At 36.0% G+C, this 19,997-nt stretch overlaps 2 protein-coding genes across 2 annotated transcripts; both read left to right on the forward strand.

The window, feature by feature from the left end:
• Nucleotides 1-428: 428 nt before the first annotated feature.
• On the forward strand, nucleotides 429-7,277 carry kctd2 (potassium channel tetramerization domain containing 2). The gene is made up of 6 exons (XM_016458439.1): nucleotides 429-1,037; nucleotides 2,242-2,350; nucleotides 3,064-3,155; nucleotides 3,820-3,915; nucleotides 4,207-4,332; nucleotides 5,577-7,277. Exons 1-6 carry the CDS (start codon nucleotides 687-689, stop codon nucleotides 5,604-5,606), a joined length of 804 nt encoding a protein of 267 aa, XP_016313925.1. The 5' UTR covers nucleotides 429-686; the 3' UTR covers nucleotides 5,607-7,277.
• Nucleotides 7,278-10,381: 3,104 nt separating this feature from the next.
• Nucleotides 10,382-19,997, forward strand: LOC107666920 (monocarboxylate transporter 6-like). The gene is made up of 6 exons (XM_016458438.1): nucleotides 10,382-10,679; nucleotides 11,876-12,331; nucleotides 15,167-15,310; nucleotides 16,380-17,201; nucleotides 18,864-19,123; nucleotides 19,685-19,997. The coding sequence occupies exons 2-6, from the start codon at nucleotides 12,001-12,003 to the stop codon at nucleotides 19,727-19,729; spliced, it is 1,602 nt and encodes a 533-aa protein (XP_016313924.1). The 5' UTR covers nucleotides 10,382-10,679; nucleotides 11,876-12,000; the 3' UTR covers nucleotides 19,730-19,997.

Genomic DNA, 19,997 nt, shown 5'->3' on the forward strand with positions numbered 1-19,997 from the left:
TTGTTGAATTAATCCATCCACGAATTCCAAAGTGGGTTTTTTTTTGGTATTATTTATGCACTATTATTGTATTTACTCATATTTTTAATGTTTTAGTTTTTATTTTTATATTTTCAGTTTTCATTTTTTGTGTACTTTTGTTCATACTTCTATATAGCTTTAATTAATTTTATTTATTTAACTTAATCTTATTCATTTCAGTTAGTCACACATTTCTCATTTTTATGTAACTTTTAAGTTTAGGGGTTTTGTTTATCTAATATTCATATTTTACTTCAGCTTTATTTCAGTTACCGACAATTATTTTAACTGTTTTCATTTTTAACAATAGTAACACTTTTCACAACATTATGCCTGAAAAAAAAATCCCAAAAATATTATTGTCCAGACTTTTATTTTGTCACATATGGATTTACATGACCAGGAAGTGATGTGTTGAGTCTCACCGATAATATTTGTAGCTTACATGGGTCGTTTGTATAAACAAAACGGATCAGCATAGCGTTTTTTGGGAATTGTAAGCTATGTCGCCTCGCGTGCGCGTTACTAACACACTGCAACGCTTTTGCCGTCGTTATCAGCGCGTATAAACGCGACCCGTTTAGCGTAACAGCGCCGTGCGGAGCGCTAAATAAAGGCATTTAGTGTCTGATCGAAACGGAACTGACTGTTTGTGCTGCGAAAACATGGCAGAGTTGCACGTTGAGCCCAGCTCGACTGGCATCATCGAGCAGACTGAGCATTGTGAAATCAGAGGCTCAGTGAACGTGAGACTCCCCTCGCCTACACTGCTGATTCCGTCTCGGAGTGGCTTGTCCAGTCCAGGGGTCTCCGGCTCCAGAGCAGTGTTTGGGTTCCCTATGAAGAGCAACCCCACTTCCCCATCATCAGAAGCCACAGAGAAGCCTGGTTCTCGGTGGGTTCGGCTGAATGTCGGGGGAACCTATTTTGTTACAACGAAACAGACCCTGTGCAGGGATCCTAAATCGTTTCTGTATCGATTATGTCAGGAAGATCCAGATCTGGATTCGGATAAGGTAAGGCTCGGGTTACACCAGTAAAGCATGTCTTACTCCTTGAAATGAATCAGTCATTTTTCATGTGTGTAAAATATTAACATTAAAATGGATAAATTGTGGACATACCTGTGTAAGGATTGTCTGTATGTATTTGTAGTGCACCCATTAGGTCCAGTTTAATCCAGTATAAAGTAAATAAAATCCAGTGTAAAGGAATAGTTTATGCAACAATTATTATTATTATTATTTTTTTGTTCATTATTTACTCTCCCTGGAGTCTTTCTAAACCTGTGTGGAATTCTTTATTATGTGGAACACAAAAGGAAATATTCTGAAGAGTTTTGTTAACCAAACAATTTTGGTTGCCATTGCCTGCCATCGTATGGACAAAACACTTGAGACATTTCTCAGAATATCTTCTTTTATGTTTTACAGAAGACATAGAGTGGATGATTCAATGACAACAGAATTTTCATAGTTTTTTGTTTGTTTGTTTTTTTGAGTGCCTTCAAGATAGAAGGGTTTCTGTAGCTGGTTTTTAGATGGTCTATTTTGTCATTATCTGGTTAACCAGTTACCTTTAAGTCCAATAACCACCTTGACCGGCTTTAGATGACCAACTGGTAGCCGATTTGTTGCTGTTTTTCTACCAGTTTGGACCAGCCATTGACATGTTCAGGAACCTGCTTGGCCACCTTCGCTTTTGATAAGTTGGTCACTGTTCCAAGATAGTATATTAGCTTGCATCAACTGGATCTATATACACTAGATTCCATGTTCCAAAACACAGTTGACAACTAAAAAACTGTAGCAGGGTATACAAGTGTTATTTACAGTTCTACAGAGGATTTCCTTTCCAAAGTGTCAATTCATGTAAAAATAGCAACCGCAGTTTGAAGTTCAAAAATCACCAGAGCAAAAAAAAAACCTGTTGTTGCTGCACTAATTTACTAAAACCATTCAGTATGTACTTCTGGAGAATGAATGGACTCACAAACTGGGTTCTAGAAATTCTCACGCACTTGATAATCAGGCACCACTTTACCTGCTGCTTGAGTGACGTTAACATGACGTTAATAGAAACAGTGGTTTGTCAAGGGGGTTTCACAAATGATTCAACAATATAACTGCAGTGACCACAACAGTGATGGTGAAGTTAATTGAAAACTGAATTGCAATTGCAACAAGCAGTGTTCACACTGTCGGTTGTCTTTTCTCACAGGATGAGACAGGAGCATATTTGATTGACAGGGATCCCACATATTTCGGACCCATCTTGAACTACTTGAGGCATGGGAAGTTGATCATCAACAAGAACCTCGCTGAGGAGGGTGAGATGATCTGGGCATGCTGCCCTCAAAAACTTCATAATGGAACAGTAATGGCCTAGTTTCATTTAGAAACATCATTTTTGTGTGTGTGTGTGTGTGTGTGGAAACTGGAAAGGGACCTCAGTGTACTCGCGTAAGATAATTTCCTGCAGGACGGGTGGGATATTGAAAGGTTTACAGTCTATAAAAAAATCTTTTTTTTTTTTATTCTTTTCAAATTGTGACGATGGCAGTTATTGCGTAATGTTTTTTTTTTTATCAGTTTGGTCTTATAGTTGTGTATAATTTCTAATCATTCTCTTTTATTGGCATGGGTGTAGTTTTAAAAGGATAGTTCTGACATCTTTTACTCACCTCATGTTCCAAAACTTTTCTTTGTTCTGTTATACACAAAATAAGATACTTTGAAAAATGTCAGTGTTTTTCTGTCCATACAGAGAATGTCAGTGGAATCCAATGTTGTTTTGGACCCCAATGATTTTATTGTATGGACAAAGACAGTTGAAAAGTTCTTCAAAATATCTTCTTTTGTGTATCGCAGCAGAAAAAAAAGCCATACAGGTTGGAACAACATGAGGGTGAGTAAATGATAACAGAATTTTAATTTAGGTGTGAACTATGCTTTTAAGACTATATAATTTTCCAGATATTTATTTCTGATTATAAAGCAGTAACCACATGATAGATTTTCACTGATTCTCTGGCCACTGCAGGTGTTCTAGAGGAAGCAGAGTTTTACAACATTTTGTCACTTGTGAGGCTGGTGAAGGAGAGAATACGAGACAATGAAAACAGAACATCTCAGGTATGTGGGAAAACAACAGCCAGAGGAACAGAATACTTTTTGGACTTGTTTTTTTGGAGCACAGCTCTGCAATTAATTTGCTAGAAGTACTGGGATTGCTCAAAAGGGAGTATTTCATTGTCTACCTTCAAGCAGTCTGTGTCTAAAAGTTCATCCGAATCAGAGAGTTCCTCATTCGAGAACTATTTGGGAACAGTGAACCTTCTTCTTTTCAGCTGCCCAACCTTCAGTGTAGACAAGCACAGACTTATAGACATGATTTGAGAATTTACTTCAAATAAGGGTTAAAAAATCAGTTATTTTCTCACCCTCATGTCCTTTCAAACCTGTTTTCAAACCTGAGCAAACAGCTCTTTGACTTTATTTCTTCTGTAGAGTGCAAATGATGTTTTGAAGAATGTTCACGCGGCTCTTTTTCATACACCAGAAGTGTATGCTTGCATTATATTAAAAAAAAAGTACATTCTCATCAATATCTATATTGGCTACACTAAAGAAATAAAGTCATACAAGTTTGAAAGGACATTAGGGCGAGTAAATTAAGTCATTCATTTTTTTGGGGCGAACTATCCCATTAAAGGATGTTTCCAAAACCTGTGCAACTTCATACAATGATTTATTATTCCGTTTTAACCCCTAATTCAGAATATTATTGTTTTTACAGGGCCCTGTGAAGCATGTGTATCGTGTATTACAATGTCAAGAGGAGGAGCTCACTCAGATGGTTTCCACCATGTCAGACGGATGGAAGTTTGAACAGGTAGGTTTTGTTTCTCTTCACGTCCCCATCATATGTGGTGCTCTTGACCAGTATAGGTGCAGATCCTTTGTCTGGAGTATTGTAGCATCTTTCAAATCAGACATACAGAAGGTCTCTGGATGTTCCTCATTGTTTTAAACTATGTAGATTGTACAGACTGTAGATGCTGCACATGATGTTTTTGAGAAACCGAATATGTCTGCACCTTTCTTTGGGACTTACGTAAGCCAGTGCTTTTGTTGCTTATCTGTTTACTATGGTACAAACTTGACTCAACTTGTCTATCTCAAGCTCATAAGTATCGGCTCCTCCTATAACTATGGCAACGAGGACCAGGCCGAATTCCTGTGCGTCGTTTCCCGGGAGCTCAACAACTCCACTAATGGAATTGTTATCGAGCCCACCGAGAAGGCTAAGGTAAGATGAACACTTTTTCATATGACCTTATTTAGTATAATTTCTTTGAAAACTTTGAAAACAAAATATGTGACCCTGGACCACAAATCCAGCCATAAGGGTAAATTTTTTTTAATTGAGATTTATACTTCAATAAATAAATGAGCTTTCCATTGATGTATGGTTTGTTAGGATAGGACAATATCTGGCCGATATACAACTATTTGAATATCTGGAATCTGAGGGTGCAAAAAAATCAAAATATTGAGAAAATCGCCTTTAAAGTTGTCCAAATTAAGTTTTTAGCAATGCATATTACTAATCAAAAATTAAGTTTTGATATATTTACAGTAGGAAATTTACTAAATATCTTCATGGAACATGATCTTTACTTAATATCCTAATGATTTTTGGCATAAAAGAAAAATCAATAATTTTTACCCAGACAGTGTATTTTTGGCTATTGCTACAAATATACCCCAGCGACTTAAGACTGGTTTTGTGGTCCAGGGTCACATATAATACTTACTACTACTAATTATTCTAATTATCATTATTTTATAGCCATGTTGATATACAGTCACAAAATTTTGGCCAAAGTGTGCAGCCCTACAAACAAGCACAGCAAACCTAAAAAAGTTTTTTTAATCACATTTAAATAGCATTTTAAAAATGTTATCAAAAAAATCGCGATTGGATTTACCCCAAATCTTTAACAATAATTTTTGTTATTATTATTATCATTAATTTTATTATTATTATTATTTTGTTACAAAAACATATCAAAGAAATGTTTAAACTGATTAAGGTACAACACAATAATAATAATAATATATAATCACAGCCTGATTTTTAAAAAATAGCATTTTAAATGAAATTTTCTATAAGTTTTCCCCCAAATTGTGCAACCCTAATAATAATAATAATAATAATAGTAAATAGAATAGTAATAATAATAACACTATAAAAATGATATAAACTAAAATAATATATTATTATTATTACATTTTATTACACAATGTTTACATTAAATCATTAAATAAGGTAACATATGATACTAATAATAATAATTATAGTTTGTAATAGTAGCAGTAAAAAATACATTAAAATTATATATTACATATATTATTATTTATTAAATATATTAATTATATTATTATATTTATTAAATATATTAAAGTAAATGAAAGAGGTTATTAATGACTGATGAGAACATATTTCCAAAAATTGTCGAGCTCATCATTATCTTTACGTTTCCTCCACAGATCCTTCAGGAGAGGGGGTCCAGGATGTGAGGAACCTGGTGCCTGAGCCCACACAGATCTCCCATCCCTCACCTCCTTTCTCCAGATCCTCCTCCACCATACAGCTGACTCCAAGTTCATCAGCCCACCCTCCCCTCCTCCCTTGTGCCTTTCCACTGTGGGGGTTTCAGTCCCCCTCCTCCCTTCAGTGCTGCAGCATTAACCGATCAGCACCACCACTAACTATCATCACTAATCGACTAATTAAAAATGTGTCCGAGGTTAAACCTCAGACCATCACATTTGATGCAAGACCTGCTTAGAGAGAGGATTACAGGGAAGGATTCATCATTCATCTTAATGCTTATTTATGCAGACTTCATCATCATCTTCCTCGTATCCCGGTCATTATCATCATAATCTTTACAGCTGCTGGCTTTAAATGTTTTAAGGGGGTTCAGTTGCCCCTGTTGGCTCGGCTGCGTCCACATGACCATAATTTCCTCAGGACTTCCAAATAGTGTGCAAGATAGCCTCATTTCTCTGACCGTCAATACAGCTTCTCATAACACCCGCATTCACTTACACTGTAAATCATTAGCAGCCTAATGTCTATCATTTCAGCATTAATTTCCCATTGCCTGGTCAGACCAAGAGCACAGCAGATGGCACAACGGAAAAAACGAAGACCGCAGCTTTTGAACATGCAGTATTTTGTCTTCAAAACGGCTTGTTTCTTTTGTTAACTACCCATTTACACATCTGGAAAGGACCAGAGGAGAAGGGAAAACTCATACTGCCAATTGTCTGGTCAGATGCTCCAAATCGCGTGTCCGTCGCTGTGAAGATGTCTCACATTTCCGATTCGCTCCGGTTGACTTCTGTCATCCTGGATTTTTTTCTATTTTTTTGCCTTTGTCGCTGTGGATATTTCAAAACAGGAAATAAAAAAAATCAAAGAAATATGCGGTTTTAGGGCATGTGAGGATTATGTATATTCAAACCATATGTATTACGAAGAGGCCGAATGCAAGTCATGTAATTGTTGATATCTGTACCATAGTGGTCGTTTTTTGTGTTAATCAAGATGAGTTTCTCTCTCTGATTGGGGAAGGTTCTGAATCGACCCCTAATGTATTTTTTTTTAAAAAGCCTGGTCGCCGAGATGTGAAATAGTTTGTTGTGTTTTTCCTTTAAACACTTTGTCGATGACTGGAAAAAAAAAAAAGAAAAGCCGGAGACTTTTTGTATAGAGGTACATAGTCCAGGTGGTTCAGGAGACTGTTGTTGGACAAAGTGCCCACTAGTTTTGAGTCAGTGCAAAACTGCATTAGTGGCTCTTTGTTGCATTTGTTGACACTTTTCTGACATTTTAAATTCTGAACTGACTCTCCCCGTAACATTCTGGCTATTTAACTGTTTAAACAATTTCTGTTTAAAGTCTGATCACGTCAGTTGAATGTTTTTGAATGTATTTTGACACTTTTCGGACATTTTCAATTCAGATCTAACTCTCCACCGTAACATTTTGGGTATTTAACAGTTTAACTTATTTTTTGTTTAAAGTTTGATCACGTCAGTGGAATGTTTTTGAATGTAAAGGGCTCCATTTATTATGGAACATTCTTGCCTTTTTTTTTTTTTCATTTCAAAATCTAATATAATTTCCGGCAAAACATTTTATGTTTGCTTCATTTTTACATTGAAGCTTTGTCTTTGAAACCAGTGGCCCTCATTGTTTAACCCAATCTAGCAGCAGATGAACCTGATCTCCTGTTTTATCTCCTGTATTTTTTTTATATAATTACATTGTGGTTTCTCGGAATCTGCTGTGACTACATCACAAATTGTCAGTATTTGAATGGTATCCAGGCTGTATTTTGGTTATTCGGTTCTTCATATCTATTGATGAAATATTGTTGAATCTAGGGGTCAGTAAGATGGCATCATGTGCGTGGACTTTAGGTGACGTTTTTATGGTCGGCAGTGTTTTAAAGTGTTGTCTCTTCTCTAAATACATTTAAGGATTTTTACCTCTTTATCGCACTAAACTCATGTCTTTGGTTTATCATATCAAGAAGGCGAAGTACTTGAGTTTGTGAGATACTTTGTGGTTGTTGGCTTTCCCTTTCTTCTGTTGTGTTAATGTTTTCCCCCTCCTGGAGAGAGTTTATTTGTTCAGCCCCAATTATTAGTCATTGAAGCTCCTGTAACGGGACCTCGGCTCTCTCACAGGATCCTATTGTACATTCCCATTGTTCAAATAGGTTTCAGGTCTGATTTCAAAGAAAAATCCTGGATTCAAAACTAGGTGGTGCTGTTTAAGTCTCTCTCCGTCCCAATGGTTTGTCTAGTGTTGTGCCTTTGACCTGTCATGCCCTTCATGTCTTCACTCCTAGATTACTCTACTTTAAATACAGATAGTTGGGAAATGGTGTTTATGTTTGTTTTGACTAAATCAGTTCTGTTCCTTGACTCAGATACTGACTGTGCCCGTTTCCCCTGAGTTTATGGTTCTTGTTGTTTCAGTGGTTCATCTGTATTTAGCTTTTCCACTCCTGCCCCTATGCACTTTCATTATAATGCATTATTATACCTGCATTATAATGTTCTCACTGTGTGGATTTTGTTTTTAGATTTTGTTCTATTTTTAGAGTCAAACCCCATGTGAGGCAGAAGAAAATGTCATGGGCAGTCTCAAGATTTATTTGGAACAGTTCAGGAAACTGATATGGACGTCACATTGACTGCTGATGCTTTAAGCACTTGAGATTGTGAGACTTCTGTGTGTCTCCTTTTCCTTAGAAATCTACCATTCTTCTTTAGGTTTTGTACCCCATGTTGTTTAAGATCAAACAAAAAGATATATAAATAAAGTTATTTTCTTTGTGGGAAAAAAAAATATATGCTATTCTGAGAAACAGGAGGTTGGTGTTTTGGAATACCAACTTGGAAGCATGCAATGTGTTGAGTATATAATGCTGGGATGTTGTCTTATTGTGAAGGTGAATTGGTGCATGGACAGATGACAGATGGTATTAATAATATTTGAGAAGTGGAAATTAAAAAAATATATGGCCCTATTTTAACTGTTCTGTACAGAAATTGATCAAATCAAACACAGTACTACTGGAAAAACTTGCTTGCTGAGGCTAAATATGCTTATGCAACACCCCATTTATCTGATAAAAGATATAGCTTTCAACTAGGGCTGCACGATTAATCGCATGCGATATTTAACGCGCATCTTATCAGTAAAACCGGTTCTGTAATCAGCGGTAAATCTCCATCACCTGCGTGCTTTCACATTGAGCAGCATTAACTACACAGAGCCGTTGTTCACTGACGAGCTGCGCTAACCCACGTTCATATTCGCGCGATTTTTTGCGCTGCTCATCAGTGAACAACGGCTCTGTGTAGTTAATGCTGCTCAATGTGAAAGCACGCAGGTGATGGAGATTTACCGCTGATTACAGAACCGGCTTTCTGACAAGATGCGCGTTAAATATCGCATGCGATTAATCGTGCAGCCCTACTTTCAACCAATGTTTTCGAACTGGCCAAAAGTGCAGACCTCTGTCATAACTTCCTCAGATAAAAGTTAAAAACAAGGTCCATGTTTAACATAAGTTTTTTTTTTCTTGCCATAATAGCCTGCTACACCTGAATGCTTTAATATACAGTACACACGCATTTTAATGTGCTAAAAACCTGCTCTTTCATAAGATGTATTGGGTGTATTGCATTGTCAACAGTATTGATGTAAAGTGTCAAATATGTCACTAGGCTATGGAGGTTGTGGAACTAAGTGTTCTGGAAAGGAATAGTCTTGATCAGACTGTATTTTTCAAAAAAAAAATTTTTTTTTTTTCATTTTTAAAGTTTGTCTTCTGATGCAGTTTCTTGCAATGTACAGATTGCAAAGTGATAATGTATGATTTTTATCATAAAATGTGTGTTTCAGATTGGTGGCGTGCTTATTTTGTTTACAATGTTTTACATTAGAACTTTGTTTATATGTATTCTGTTTAAAAAACGTAAAACCATTAAAAACATTTTGACATAAAAAAAAAAAACGAGATTGCGCTCACAACAGTAATTTCTAGACTGCTAAATATTTTGGAGCCTTATAAAAATGTAATTGAATTATTAACTATTGTAATGTTTGGTTATTTGCCTTGCCAGGAAACGATAATTTTACAGTTCCCTGATATTTAATTACCGTGGGAACCTTGTAAATAATACCATTTGAATTGAAAGCATACTTCACCCATAAATATAAAGTCGACCAAATATGACTTACTTTCTTCCATGGAACACAAAAGGAGAAGCAGTCTCAGTCACCATTCTCTTTCATTCAATGTTTTTTCCCCTTCATACAGTAAGTGAATGGTGACTGTCTGAGACATACTGTTCAACCTCTCCTTTGGTATCCCACTGAAGAAATTTAGTTTCACAGGTTTGGTCAGACTTAATTTTTTGGGGTGAAATATCTATATATCGACTGTAAAGCTACTCTTAAATTAAAGTGGTCTAAATTGACACTGGAAACAGTCACCGTGTGTTTTTCACAAATGGTTAGTATTGGAAATATAATGGAGTGTGTTTGGGGTAAGAATAAGATGTTTGTTAGGATTTGGAGTCTGCGTCACGTGACCAGTAGAATGTACTTTATTATTGTAGTATTGTTGGGAGGAGGTTTAGTTTTAATAAACCTATTTCTTGCTATGGGTTATACGTGCTTAACTACGCCAGCATGAGCATTCAGAAACCCGCCCTTCAGCGCGGCTCTAACGTAACGTTAGTCGGATGCGACTGAGCTGCTCTGGGTGAAAGGCAAGAGGAAATGCCATGCCATCGCCCCGGTGCTCAAATTTCTCTACGTGTAGACTGCTGTTAACGGAGCCGTTAGGCCTACTACTTCCATCTAGCTCTCTATTTGGTTTATATGGTTATAGTACGATATGTGAGAGAACATGCTGTTACATTAGCGTTTGCTTAATCGACTGGATCCTGAAACTGCTCACAACCGGAGTGTCTCCTCCTACCGCTGATCTGACAGTCTCCGCAGCACAGGCAGACGGTGCTGGCGTGGATAACGTTACCTGAAAATGCGCTGAAAAGGTGCGTTTGTTGTTTATTACATTAGTTTTTTCCCAAGCTTTTTTTTCCTGTTTGAGTCTGGCAATACGTGTTCGGCTTTAAGAACAGAGTGAATTGTTTACATTGGCTTGTGAGACCCCGGTGATGTGGCTGGTTTCAGGTAGCCTACCTTCAATAAAGACAAACATGTCTCAAGTGTTTTAAGTAGTTGTTTACGTAGCACTTGCTGAAAAAAAAGTCAAACGCGTCTGCTTTCCTTATAGATTCTTTGTTGTTCATTTAAAGTCGCTTCTTCCTGAAAAGCAGAAATGTCTTTGTGATGTAAACATGTTCAGAACACCCTGAAACAGCTGTAGAAGCAAAATAAATAAAATACCATACAAAAGGATAAAAAAGCATGTGAACAAAAATACTAGTGGAGATTTACTTCGTAGGTTACATCTTTACGCCAGTAGGTGGCGAATGTCTTTTTTTCTGTGTTGAGTGAGTCATTGAATCATTCACTCAAACGATTCTCTAAAAACATGAAATCTTTCACGACTGTAACTTATCTGTCTTATCGTCCTTATAACCTTATAATATTAAAGAGTGTTTAAACATCATAAACAGTTTCGTTTTAGAGTTTCAACAAAATATAAGTTGCTGTTATTGGTTTTATTTTTTTGTATAATTTGCTTTTAGTAACTTCTACATACTCGTTCTTTGAAGGGGCGTGGCCGTTCGGTTAAACCATTCAATTACATTTTTGCATTTGCCTGCTACATTCAGTTTCTTGTTTCAAAGTAAGATTATTTCAGAGACCGAGATATTTCAGAGATATTCACTTAAAAGATTCTTAGACACTTTTTAAAAACACAGATTTGATTACGAATGAAAACCACCATCTGTTTCCATATCGAAATGTGTTGTAGCAGGTTAGATAAATATGAACTTGGTTAGTATTCAGTATTACAGCTAAGACCAAATAAACCGTCAAAAATCTCTAAGATGGATGTGAGCAAATACCTCTCAGGTCTACCTGAACTTGAAAGGTAAACAAAGAAATAGTTTGACAAGTTCATACAATAACTTTTTGTAGCTCCACCCAATATTTTGCAATGAATTTTCTGTATTTAAAATATCTTTATTTTTTTAAGTGTTTGTTTGTGTTCCTGAAAAATGCTTTATATTGCTCATTGTTCAATAAGATTAGCTTTTCATCCCTTTTTTTTGTATAGGGGTATAGCAAGCACACTTTATTTGGATGATATAGAATATGCAAGAATGTGTTGCCCTGCTCTTCTTCTGCCGCTGAGAGCCCAAAGCTCCCCGGATCAAGTGGAAAAACCCAGGTGGTAGTGACATGGTTACCATCAGATCGGAAAATATGGCACCTCAGCAACCTTCCAGCATGGAGGAGCAGTCGGGGGAGCTATGTGAGCCTGAATCTGAGGAGGGAGAAAAACAAGGAACAGGACCCCCTTCTGATCAAGCTCATCCAGTTGGCTATGATGCTCCAGATGGAGGCTGGGGATGGGTGGTCCTAGTGGCTACTATCCTTGTCTTAGCTCTGACTCTGGCCTTCCCCTCCTGCATTGGCATCTTCTACTTAGATCTTCAGGAAGAATTTCAAGCCAGTAACAGTGAGACATCTTGGGTGCCATCGATAATGACGGCAGTTCTGCATGCCGGAGGTAAGGATGTTATAGAGAAGTCTGTTCTTTCTTCTCCACTAGCACAACCAAATGAAATTGCAAAAATAATGATAGTTTCAAACAGGTTTCCTCAACACACCACCTATCTTCCATTGGTCGGACAAACAAGAAGTCCCACCTCCAAACTTATGGCATTACCTGAGCCCAGGGTTTCCCAAACAAGGGTTTGTGAGCTAATAATTAATTATATTGAATGTCATATTAAAATAAACAAATGGAGCTGCACAGTTAATCGAAATAAAACAAAATATTGATATATTGTATCAAATTGCGATTGTCAAATCAAAGGCTATGCTGCTTCTCACTAACTCCATTTCTGAGCTGTGAGTTTAATGTCCATTTGGGAACACAACATGTGCTAAGTTCACATTATTTACAACAGGAACATTTGCATAATTTCCAATGTTTTTGTGAACAGAACGTTACAGCATTTCACCAGTATTTCGCCAAAATAAAAACTCATGTATCTGCTAACATCTTAAAAGCTTGAGGGTTTGAACATTTGAAAGTGCATAATTCCAGACATAAATATTTGTATTGTAATTTGTGGTGTTAGGTGGTTGTTGTAAAGCGTGAACTAAGTATGAACACCCTTAAACGTGACTATTTCCTTTAGCAGCAGAGTCTTTGTTCTTTGTCTCTGGATGTCCCAGCAGTAGCAATATGAGACATTTTCAGACAGTAGCAATATATGATAAAATAATCATATATAATTTTCTGGCCAAGTCGTGCAGCACTATATTTCTAAATGATTTTAAAATAAAAAAAATTAAAATAAAACACTAAAAACATTAGATATTTTATCTGTTTACTTGCATGTCATGCGGCCATTAACCAGCATCAGAGAACTGTAAACATGTGAATATGTTGTGAAATTATTAGGGCTGTCAGTCGATCAAAATTTTTTATCTAATTAATTACATGGTGCGCCGATTAATTAATCTAATTTATCGCAAATTAAATTTGGCTGTGAAAATACCCACAAAAGATTATTTAAAGCTATTATTGTGTTAAATGAGAAAGTATCAAGTAGACATTACAAATATTAACTTTAGAAATAAATATTTTATATGATTCAACAAAATTTATTACACATAAACGTTTAGGCTATAATGGCCTAACATAATATGGAACATAAAAGAAGATAATTTGAGAAACATCTATTTTTTTGTATTTTTTGGTCATGCAATGAAAGTCACTGGTAAACAAAACAGCTTTGTTACCAACAGTCTTCAAAATACCTTCTTTTATATTGTGCAAAAGAAAGTAAGTCATTCAGGCTTGAAACGACATGAGGGTGAGTAAATGATGACAGAATTTATTGATTTTTTTGGTGAACAATCCCTTTAAGGTTTATTTATAATTTTTTTTTTGAATAAATGAAATAATACTGTAAGAAATTAAAACTGCCAGCAGGTGGCATTAAATGTCTTTATGAGTCATTCATTCATTCGATTCATTCAGGAATTAAGTAAACGGCTGTCTCTCTTTGAATGGGCCTTTGAATCATTGGTTCACATGATTCGTTCAATACGAGGATTCAGAAACTAAACACCGCTATGTTGCTCACAGACGCACAACAGTTCTGCGGTGGCTTTATAGGTAATATTTTCGTTGGCAAAATTGAGCAAAAACACACAATATTAACTTCTTATTTACTGAACTGTAAATAACATAAAATGCTATTCGTGCAAAAACAGCACTCATGATAAATTAAATGCTGTTGCTGCTCGTGTGATATCGCTTTTCGTGATGTAAATATGAGACAAAAACTCATACAGGGGCATTTTTGCCCTACATCATGTTTGTCAACAGTCAACTGTATGAAATGTAAGATGATGTACAGGTCTGGGGGCGGGGCCAGTGCGTTAACTGCATTAAAATATTTTAATTGCGTTATTTTTTCATAACTAATTAATTAAGTTAACACGTTAAACTGACCGCCTAGAAATTATTGAAATATTAACTTAAAATCTCAGGTACTTCCAAGTAAATATTTTACATTTAAGAGGTTCAGTTCTAAACCCCTGAGCCAATGTTGAGTCAAGCTGGTCAAAAATACAGGGCAATATTTCAAAGCAGTGTTTACACTTTTGGGGAAATCAACATATGAATGGCTTACTTATACTGTACAGGTGTCTGCATATTAAACTGAGTCAACCTTAATTGACATTTAACCTGCAAAAATACTTCACAATCCAGAGAATTGTGTTATTTTTGCAGCAGTTTTATTAAATAACACTTATTAATATTCAATATGTTTATCCTCCTTAATTAATAAAGTTTTTTTTTTTAACATATACGGTAAATCAAAGGAGCTCTATGCACAATTTTGTTTAATCAGATGTTAAACAGGTAATTGCACTGAATGCATAAGTGCGCAATTCATCCCCACTGTAAGAATGAAATTGTGGTCATTATTTGACATCTGATTTAAGCTGATAACAATTACATTACATAAGTCCAGTAGAGATGGTAATTAAAAGTCAGTGTTTGATTTACATGTTCACTGTGAATTTGGCTTTTTACTGGTAGTCATTGTAGCAGTCATAAAAGAGGAACAGCTTGATCCAACATTTATTACACACACTTCATTATACCTCTTAAATAGCCATACATTAATTACTTGTGAGAGTTGTGTGTTGACATTTCGCTTAACATATTTGAACAAGGCAGTTCATTGTTCTAGGGTGGTGTTTTGAGTAGCTGGTTGTTGAAAATGAGCTGTAGGAATATGGCGTGTCATGCTGGGATTTTAGGAGTAAACCATCTCAGATTAAAGTTTTTTTTTTACCGTACGTGTTTTTCTTGCAGGTCCTCTGTGTAGTGTTCTGGTGGAACGCTTTGGTTGCCGGGCGACAGTGATGTTTGGGGGAGTGCTGAGTGGTTTTGGGATGGCGGTCAGCTCTTTCTCACATACCATCGTTGACTTATACATCACCACTGGGGTCATCACAGGTCAGTAAGTCACCAGAGGAAGTGATAATGATATCTTGTTTGATCTGTAGATATAAGAGCAACAGCAGTGATTACATAAACATTGTGATTCCATTCGTCATCGTGATTATGTAAAGAGTTATCACTAAGCACTTTACCAGCTGACCTGACATGAATAAGAATATGAATACAGATATGATGAGGTTGATATCACACAAGGATCCTGTTGTGCTTATTATCAGCATGGCTGTTATTTAGCATTTAGCACAACAGCATTACTTTGAGTGTTCTATAAACAAAAAGTTAATTAGACCACCCACAAAAAGTTTCAGATGTTAAAAATGTACGTACTGTAGCAACAAGCAGATTTATATGACCAGTAAAATTATATTATAATATAATATAACTATAAATATTAATTGATATATTAATATTATATAATAACAATTATAATAATACTAAATTAGTATAACTTATTTAAACAATAAATAAATGTATTATATAGCTCAGAAAGTCAGCATACAAATAAATAATACATGAGCATTTATTATATTATTGATTATTAAATATAATTATAATAATGATAATTATTGATTGTTATATACCTTAATATTTACTATTCAAAATATTAAAATTTTTCTTACAATAATCAAATTGATGTATTTATTAATTAATTAATTGATGATTAATTATTAAATTATATACTAATAATAAATGCATTTATTAATAATTTATTGATTATTAATTATTTAAACCATATAATAACAACAACAACAATAATAATATAACTGTATTATATTTACAGTTACAGATTTTATGTATTTATTATTAATATAATTAATAATATACAACTAGTAATAATAAATGCATTCATTTTCAATTGATTGGTTATTAATTATTAAATCATATAATAACAACAATAAATGTTATTATTTATAAATACAGTTACAGCTTAGATGTATTTACAGTTACAGTTTTGATAGTTGGCATGTAAGTAAATAATAGCTGTTCACTGTTAGTTACCAAAGTACAGTGAACTCCATCCATCAGTCAGTTCTATATAATGCATAACCCTCTGTTTGCTTCACAGGTCTGGGTTTCTGTTTCAGCTTCCAGCCCGCTGTCACAATACTTGGCCACTACTTTGTGCGCCGTCGTCCTTTTGCCAATGCTATGTCCTCCACTGGTACTGCTCTGGGTCTGTCTACATTGCCCTTTTTAGGTGACTATCTGCAAAGTACGCTGGGCTGGAGAGGGAGCTTTCTGGTACTCGGTGCTGTGCTGCTCAACTGCTGTGTTTGCGGAGCCGTTATGAGACCGGTCAGGCCTCGCAAGCCCAGAAAGACAGAGGTGATGAGCAACGGTCCCAGACCCCCAGGCAAAAAGGGATGCATGCTGGGGATCTTTCAGAGTTTAGCATCGTTCCTCAGAAAACACATGGCCTTTGACCTCTTCTGTAGTAACCTGCGATTTCGGGTGTTTTCACTGGGCATCACTTGGATGATGCTGGGGTTTGTAGTGCCGCTTATTTACCTGGTCCCGTACGCATCAGCTCACAAAATGGATCCAAGCCGAGCTGCCCTGCTGCTCTCCATCCTGGGCTTTGTCAACATCATTGTGCGGCCTCCTGCTGGAGTGCTCTTCAGTCTGCCCTGGTTTAAAGGTCGGCATATCTATGTTTTCTCAGCCGCACTCCTAATAAATGGACTCAGTAATAGTATTTGCTGCATTTCTGCAAGTTTCCCAGTGCTGTTAATGTATGTGCTGGCGTACGGACTGTCCATGAGCGTGGTAGGCTCACTGATGTTCACCGTCCTGATGGACACGGTGGAGATGAGTCGATTCCCATCTGCGCTCGGCCTGTTGTCTATCATGGAAAGCGTTACGCTCCTGATAGGACCTCCTCTCGCAGGTAACTTGAAAACTTTGTGTTTTGAATTATGTATTTTTTACGTCGACAGCACCATGTCACTGCCTGAATGTTTATGACTCACAGACCACAGCCCAAACATGATCTATTGGCCTCTAAACTCCAGATACCAAAACAGACAGAGAATGTTTTAAATGTGGTCATGCTGGTATTTCAACATTTGCACCTGCCATAGACTTGAGACAACAAGTAAAGTTTCTATAGACAGCAGGGGCGTTTCTAGCCTTTCGTCATTAGTATATACTAATAATACTCTTTTTTTATACTGTTATGGATATGTAGATGTAAATGGCCATTGCCTGCAGTAGAGAGTCATTCACAACCTTCACAGGCAATAAAGTGCTGCTAAAGTGCAAATATTTGCTAGTTTTATTTCCTACATGGATTGTAGGTACTGTAAATATCCGCCTCATCTAGCACCCCTCATTTAAACAGTAAATGTTGTAATAAAAGGTTGGTTGACATTAAATACTTTTGGAAAGTCGACATGTCCTCAAGTGTGGCATGATATACCCCATCTTAAACTATTTTAAACAGCATTTGTAACTATTTTGAATGCAGCTTTATAACCTAATATTTCTTGAATGACTTACTATTTATATTACTAATGTGTGAATGTGTTTCATTATATATTTAATGTGTTTTGATTTTATGCTTTGTGAGGCACTTTATGCTTTATTGCTAAAAGGTGCTACACTACTGGTCAAAAGTTTGGAAGATTTTTTAATCATTTTGAAAGAAGTCTCTTATGCTCACAAAAGCTAAACGGTAATATTGTAAAATATTATTACAATCTAAAAAAAAATCTTGGTTTAATATATTTTTAAAAAATTATGAATTTGTTGACCCTCATCTACAGTTGGTTGAGTTAGATAAACTAGAGCAAGCAAACATGTCATTAAAATGGTGAACATTTTGCAAACAAATAGTGACCAGTTACGGGACATACAAAATACAGTTTCCATTATAAATTAATATCAAATTTACCCTAAAATCTTGATGTTAAAAAAAAAAAAAGTTTTGTGAAATTGAAAGTGCACAGTGTATTTCCTAAAAATCCCGCTGCTCTTATCCCAAGTTTAAATCTGTCTCAGATCAGGAAATTAATGTTCTTTCCTGTTGCATCTCAACTGTCCTGCCAAAGTAAAGTCCCATAAAAATCATTTTAAAATTAATTCAAAGACATTCCCAAACATTCTTGTCTTTTAAAGAAGAATCACTATGATATGGAATGAAATATGTGTATGATTGTGTAACTATCAGTGAGGAGGTTTGTGCCTGTGTTTCAGCAAAAAGAATGGAATGTCTGCTCCATTGTAACAGCACTAATCTGGATTTATGTGTTGGTCGGAGCGAAGGCTGTGTTCTCAATCTGGTCTTTGATCTTTCTTACACAGAAATGTCATTAGTTGAGCCAAGTGCTGCCTAGCACCTTGGAGTGCTACTAAGTACACGCTTTTGGTGTTCACCTGTATTCTAGAACGCCCCTTCACATTCATGCATGACTCATGTTTGGGTGGTTATTTTTAAAATAATGATGATCGAGCAGATTTGTATTAAATTTGAACGTATTTAGATCTAGTATTTTTATTTGGTTTTATAGATACAAAATAAAATGCTAATACCCCTGCACCTGTGTTCCAGGAATCCTTGTGGACCGTACTGACCAGTACACATATGTGTTCCTGGCCTGCAGCATCTCAGTGGCCTTATCAGCTCTGTTCCTTATGGTTTCCTTTTACTGGCTGGACTCCCGTGATGCAGCCCAGAAGAACAGTTCACCAGCGTCTGGGTCTCCAGCTAAGCCTGCAGTCAATTTGCCCATGGACTGCCAGTACAGCAGTGTGCCTACAGATGGGGACAAGACAAATAAGCCATCATCAGAGGCAGAAAAAATCACAAATGTATGACCTGGATCAGAGTTATTTATGTCTTTGTAATCGTGATCCGTATCAAGTACAAAAATATGTTTCTTTGCCATTTGTGACCCTGGACCACAAAACCAGTCATAAGATTTATACATCATCATCATTAAGCTTTCCATTGATGTATGGTTTGTTAGGATAGGACAATATTTGGCCGAGATACAACTATTTGAAAATCTGTAATCTGAGGGTGCAAAAAAATCAAAATATTGAGAAAATCGCCTTTAAAGTTGTCCAAATGAAGTTCTTAGCAATGCATATTAATAATCAACAATTAAGTTTGAATATATTTACAGTAGGAAATTTACAAAATATCTTCACGGAACATGATCTTTACTTATTATCCTAATGACTCTTGGCATAAAAGAAAAATCTATAATTTTGACCCATACAATGTATTTTTGGCTATTGCTACAAATATACCCCGGACTGGTTTTGTGGTCCAGGGTCACATTTATTAGTATCACAGAATGTGCTATTTATAACTATGTTATTTCAACATCAAACCCTGGTTGTTTTGTACGTTGTTATCTGACACAGGCTTTTGCAAACATCCTGGTCTCACATCACCGGTTCGCCTTATAGAGTATATCAGTGCCATGGAGCTACAGTGACATCCATTAATGCAGTCCTTTGAATTCAAGTAAACCCTTCTTCATTTACTGATCTAAATGACCGTATGCTGAAGTTGTTTGCCCAGGAAATTAAGCTATTTCAAGTCAGGAAATATTGAGCATTGTGACAGATTTGATTCATCTCATGCTTGTAATATTCAGTTTCCTCATTTTTTGCCAGTTACACTACTGTTTGACAGTTTGAGGTTGATAAGATTTTTGAAAGAAGTCTCTTATGC

The sequence above is a fragment of the Sinocyclocheilus anshuiensis genome, unplaced genomic scaffold (assembly GCF_001515605.1).
Source record: "Sinocyclocheilus anshuiensis isolate Anshui unplaced genomic scaffold, SAMN03320099.WGS_v1.1 scaffold1160, whole genome shotgun sequence".
NCBI classification, from domain to species: domain Eukaryota; kingdom Metazoa; phylum Chordata; class Actinopteri; order Cypriniformes; family Cyprinidae; genus Sinocyclocheilus; species Sinocyclocheilus anshuiensis.

Excerpts from the sequence above, each read along its gene's own strand:
- kctd2 (XM_016458439.1), top strand. The coding sequence starts at position 687 with ATGGCAGAGTTGCACGTTGAGCCCAGCTCGACTGGCATCATCGAGCAG. Across the intron at positions 1,038-2,241 it reads CAGATCTGGATTCGGATAAG|GATGAGACAGGAGCATATTT; the intron begins GTAAGGCTCGGG and ends CTTTTCTCACAG. Across the intron at positions 2,351-3,063 it reads CAAGAACCTCGCTGAGGAGG|GTGTTCTAGAGGAAGCAGAG; the intron begins GTGAGATGATCT and ends TGGCCACTGCAG.
- LOC107666920 (XM_016458438.1), top strand. The coding sequence starts at position 12,001 with ATGGTTACCATCAGATCGGAAAATATGGCACCTCAGCAACCTTCCAGC. Across the intron at positions 12,332-15,166 it reads GGCAGTTCTGCATGCCGGAG|GTCCTCTGTGTAGTGTTCTG; the intron begins GTAAGGATGTTA and ends TTTTTCTTGCAG. Across the intron at positions 19,124-19,684 it reads AGGCAGAAAAAATCACAAAT|GCTTTTGCAAACATCCTGGT; the intron begins GTATGACCTGGA and ends TATCTGACACAG.